Source organism: Alosa pseudoharengus, unplaced genomic scaffold (assembly GCF_046254945.1).
Source record: "Alosa pseudoharengus isolate Yale_2024_CS ecotype anadromous, Long Island Sound unplaced genomic scaffold, YU_APseudo_1.1 YU_APseudo_1.1_scf_9, whole genome shotgun sequence".
In the NCBI taxonomy this organism is placed as follows: domain Eukaryota; kingdom Metazoa; phylum Chordata; class Actinopteri; order Clupeiformes; family Clupeidae; genus Alosa; species Alosa pseudoharengus.
Window position 1 is genome coordinate 39,440,257 of NW_027468881.1, and position 5,000 is coordinate 39,445,256.

Here is a 5,000-nt window from a genome sequence, read left to right on the forward strand (position 1 = left end):
CGCCAAACTTGATTGGTCGTCACAGGAAACGGGTTTTGAATATAGGTCCAAAAAGCAATACGTTTGTGAATCATGGTATGACGATCATCTGCGTCAAGTTTTGTGACAATCGGATAAACTTTGTGACCTGTGAAAACTTTTAAGGGTTTTTGATTAAATCCAATATGGCAGCCGGATCAATTATGTCGACGTCACAAATTCACATCTGTCGGATTTAGGACCTCCCACAGTATGATTAGACACCACTAGTAAGTTTTAATTCCAAACACATCACCCGTTACAGGCCAAAACGTAATTTTGCTTATTATAGCGGCACCTATAGGTGAAAAGTCATAAAATGTATTGAGCATCCTTCTTATTGGATCCTGACCCCAATTTATTGAGTTTGGTTTTGATACGTAAAAGCTTTGCTGAGATATTACTTCACAATGATACAATTTCAACATCTTGATCGTTGATGACACTGTGCTTTGGAGCAGGGGGAAGGCGTCTGAAATCTATGGACATGTCCTTGGTTTTACTGATGTTCAGATGCAAAAAAGCATCTTCACACCATGACACAAATTCATTGATAACACGGCCATGCTCATTCTCATGGGAATTCAGGAGACTGACAATTACAGAGTCATCTGCACATTTTAGAATGTATGTACAACAGGGGGGAGAGGACACACCCCTAAGGTGAGCCTGTGGATGACGTTAGGCCACTGGACAGCACTTTATTCACCCTCACTCTCTGAACTCTCTGCGTGAGGAAATCAAGTAGCCAACCAGTCAGGCTAGGGTCAAGGCTAAAGTTGTTCAGTAGTTTCTCAATCAGTAGGTGGCAGAGTCCTGCATGGGTTCGGGTACCCGACGGGTGACCCGCACATTTTGATGAAACGGGTGAAAAATATTCTCCTGTGTCGGATGCGGGTTCGGGTACCCGCAGGTCCCTGACGGGTGACCCGCACATTTTGATGAAACGGGTGAAAATATTCTACTGTGTCGGGTGCGGGTGCGGGTCGGACACGGGGGTGACACGGGTGGGAATTGGCCTTTCATAAACATCACGTGCATATGTAACAATATGTTCTACAGTAACACATCCTAAATAATATGCCTGCAATTCAAGTTGATAAAAGCATTTGAAATGCACGTTTCGTACCTGCCTTCCCAAAACAGGCGCCTATAGGCTATTTCACTTTTAAAAATCACATGCGCGGGATCTGCCTGCAGTCTTTCAGAACAAAAGTGGCTGCACATTGATAAAAAAACGCCTAAAGATGACTCTTTTGACATGTTGTCATGGTGGAGAGAGCATGCTCGTTTAATTCCCAATATTGCCTAGATTGTGAGATCTATTGACATCCCTGCAAGCGAGCGAGATTTCTCCTATGCGTGGGAAAAGGTATAGGCACATTTTCCCCATTCAATCTTGCACTCAAATAAACGGGATAGTGTCACACGTCTTATGCCTATTTCCATAAAGTTTCACAGGCTAATGCATAATCCGGTGTAGGTTATGACCGAATCATTCCTTCTTTTAATGTAGGCTAGCCTACTACTGCTGTTAATAAGTTGTGTGTGCAAGGCCGTGTTTGAATTCTAAATTAGGCATTTGCGTGGCGATAGCCTTGTAGACGCATCTGCTTGAAAAGTGGTAAAATGTTATCACTCGGGTGTTGAAAAGTAGCCAGGCTACCACAATACATCATGTAGGATATGCCTGTCAACTTCAGCTGAAGTTGGATCTGCAATGTTAATGGTTGTGTAATTAGTTCCTTAAACGTGTCTGTTTAACTCGGGTACGGGTCGGGTGTCAGTTTTATTTAATGCGGGTCGGGTCGGGTACGGATTTTAACTAGCTCTGGTGTCGGAAAACGGGTCGGATGCGGTTTTAAACATGACGGGTACGGGTGGGTGCGGATTTAAAAAATTGGACCCGTGCAGGACTCTGGTAGGTGGGGTTGGATGATGTAAAATGCCGAGGAGAAATCTACAAAGAGCAACCTTGCATGATTCCCACTTTCCTCCAGGTGTTTATAGAGAAGATTTAGTAGAGTAATGGTAGCATCCTGCACCCCCCTCTTGGCCCTATAGGCAAACTGGGAAGGATCCAAGAGAGGTTGCACCTTGATTAGGAGCTCAGCTTTAATCAGCTTCTCTAAGGATTTTGCAATAAGAGATGTGAGGGCAACCGGCCTGAAATCATTTAGGATTTGGGGCCGACTGACCTTAGCAACAGGCACCACTACAGACTGCTTCCATAGAGATGGCACCCTCTGCAAGGAGAGTGACAAACTGAATATGTGATGGAAGATGGGGCCTAACTGTTCAGCACACACTTTTTTTTTGGGGGGGGGGCTTTTTATGCCTTTAATATGATAGGATAGTTGAGAATGACAGGAAGTGAGTGGGAGAGAGAGTCGGGGTGGGATCCGGAAAGGACCACGGGGCGGGAATCGAACCCGGGTCGCCGGCGTACAGTGCAGGTGCCCCAGCCAGTTGTGCCACGGCGGGGGTCAGCACACACTTTTAACATGCGGCCACTGATGTTATCTGGGCCTGGGCTTTTCTTTGGATTGCAGTATTTGAAACACCTAACAACACTATGCTCATTAAAACAAGGGATAAATGGGGGGGGGATGCCAGAAGACTCTTCTTGAGTTCAGAATGTCGAATCTGACAGAGAACATGTTAAGATCCTCTGCCAGTACTGGGTCAGGTATGCTGTTCAATTCTAACTCCTGCTTTCCCCTTTCTTTAAGCCCTACTATAGTCTTCATACTATCCCAGGCTGTACCCAGGTTGTTCATTTTGAGCTGTGTTTCTAGTTTATCTTTATACTTTAGTTTGCCCACCCTGATTTCTCGTTTTATCTCTTTTTTAAGTTTGTGCAGTGCTAGCAAGTTTCCCTCCTTAAAGGCTCTATTCTTCTCACACAAAATACCTCTAAGAGACTTGGTAACCCATGGTTTACTGTTGGGGTAAACTTTTAAGGCCTTAGTTGGGATGACAATATCCTCACAGTAAGCCACCCAACTACTGATAACATCCGTTAATTCATCAATATCAGAGCATGAGTCCTTGTCCCATATATCCCAATCTGTGCAGTCCAGGCACCCCTGGAGAGAAAGACAAGCATCCTCCGACCAGTCCTTAATGTACACAGCCTGTTGCTTGCCTCTCTTAAGAGCAGTTTGATATGAGGGGATGAGGTGTACACAGTTGTGATCAGATGAGCCTAAAGGTGGGAGGGGGATGGACTTGAATGCATTTTTCACTGAACAGCTGGGAAAACTGGGGCGTGGGGGATAGTAAGGACGCAGTGCCACCGTGAGCAAGTCGACATCGGCCGTGCAAATTCTCTCTCTAACATTAATTGATTTGCACCAGCGCTCGTTCACCTAGACACCTCCCCCACCACTGCCCTTGCCGTTGGTCATTGCGTCTCTGTCCAGCCGAACCGGCGATCCGAAGCCGCATAGACACAGGTCACTATCCGTGTCCCGATCGGACAGCCATGTCTCCGTAAGCACCAAGATACAAGAGTCTCTGACCTCGTGGGAATACCGAGCCTGTGCTTGTAGTTCTTCGGATTTGTTCCGAAGTGACTGCACATTCGAGAGGATGATTGATGGCAGGGGGATGCGTGAGAGTGACTGTTTTTTCACCCTAAGACGAACACCCCCTCTGCACCCTCGCTTCCTGGTCCTGGTAGGCCTACTACGGGCGGAATCTGATCCCCGATATTGTTTCCCGACTGGCCATGTACTTGAGAAATCCCAGTTTGATGGCACATTTGTAACATGACTCCAGCGTAGGAAGAACTCCCTGGAGTACTGGATCCTTGTTGACGTGAGTGGAGGCGAGTCGCCATAGCTCCAAGCCAGCCAAAACGCCATCCACAACAGTAGCATTAGCCTCAAAATGTATTGTTACAGTGCATGAAAATGTTCTGTTATTCAATGTCGTCGTCGTCTTCTTCTTATCAAAATGTCTGTGTCTAATTCAGCTTCACCCACTTAACGTAGAAACTTCGTTCAAACTTTGTAACATAGGTTTTGAAATATTAACAAGCTTATTTTTCCCCATAGACTTTGCATTGGCACTATGACATCATACAGGGCTAATTAAACTGATTTGCACCTGTATCAACTGCCAACTGCTTAACCAGGCCCCCTCATAGAGCCAATTAAACTGATTGCACCTGTATCAACTGCTTTCTGCACAACTAGGCCAACTGTCTCTGTCCCTCTCCATTCTACAAGAATATAAGGCACATCCATTAAACTTAGTGACTATTAACACCCATTATGGGGCAGCCGTGGCCTACTGGTTAGCGCTTCGGACTTACCGGAGGTAACCGGAGGGTTGCCGGTTCGAACCCCGACCAGTAGGCACGGCTGAAGTGCCCTTGAGCAAGGCACCTAACCCCTCACTGCTGTGTGTGTGTGTGTGTGTGTGTGTGTGTGTGTGTGTGTGTGTGTGTGTGTGTGTGTGTGTGTGTGTGTGTGTGTGTGTGCGCGCATGTGTGTTTTCAGGTAATTGACGGCTACTATGAAAGAGTGAACGAGCCAAATGGGCGAGGAGGAAGCTTCTTTGCTGTGTGCCGAGGAAAGGTAGGCACACACACACACACACACACACACGCACACACACACACACACACACACACACACCAAATTGTGTATTCTTGCCATTCTCAGTCATGGATTCAAGTTTAAAAAAATATTGTCATGTACTAATAAAATTATTTATCAGTAATGAAATTTCTTGTGCTCAAGAGCCAGCTCAACTTTAAAGAATAAATTAAATGGCAGCACTTAAAAAGGTATATTAAATTGTGTGGGATGGGCGGCTATGGTGTGTGTGGGTGTGGGGGGGGGTGACAAGTGAATATGGGAGTAATGTAACACACACACACACATACACACACACACACACATACATACATACACACACATACACACACAAACACACACACACACACACACACACACACACACACACACACA

At 45.9% G+C, this 5,000-nt stretch overlaps 1 protein-coding gene across 1 annotated transcript in view; it reads left to right on the forward strand.

Moving 5' to 3' along the window:
* The window catches only part of rtel1 (regulator of telomere elongation helicase 1), a 117,825-nt gene that overhangs the window by 47,039 nt on the left and 65,786 nt on the right, over positions 1-5,000 (forward strand). Inside the window, exon 21 of the mRNA XM_076277157.1 lies at positions 4,527-4,604. Within this exon, the coding sequence (XP_076133272.1) occupies positions 4,527-4,604 (78 nt within the window). The remainder of the gene's footprint in view (positions 1-4,526; positions 4,605-5,000) is intronic.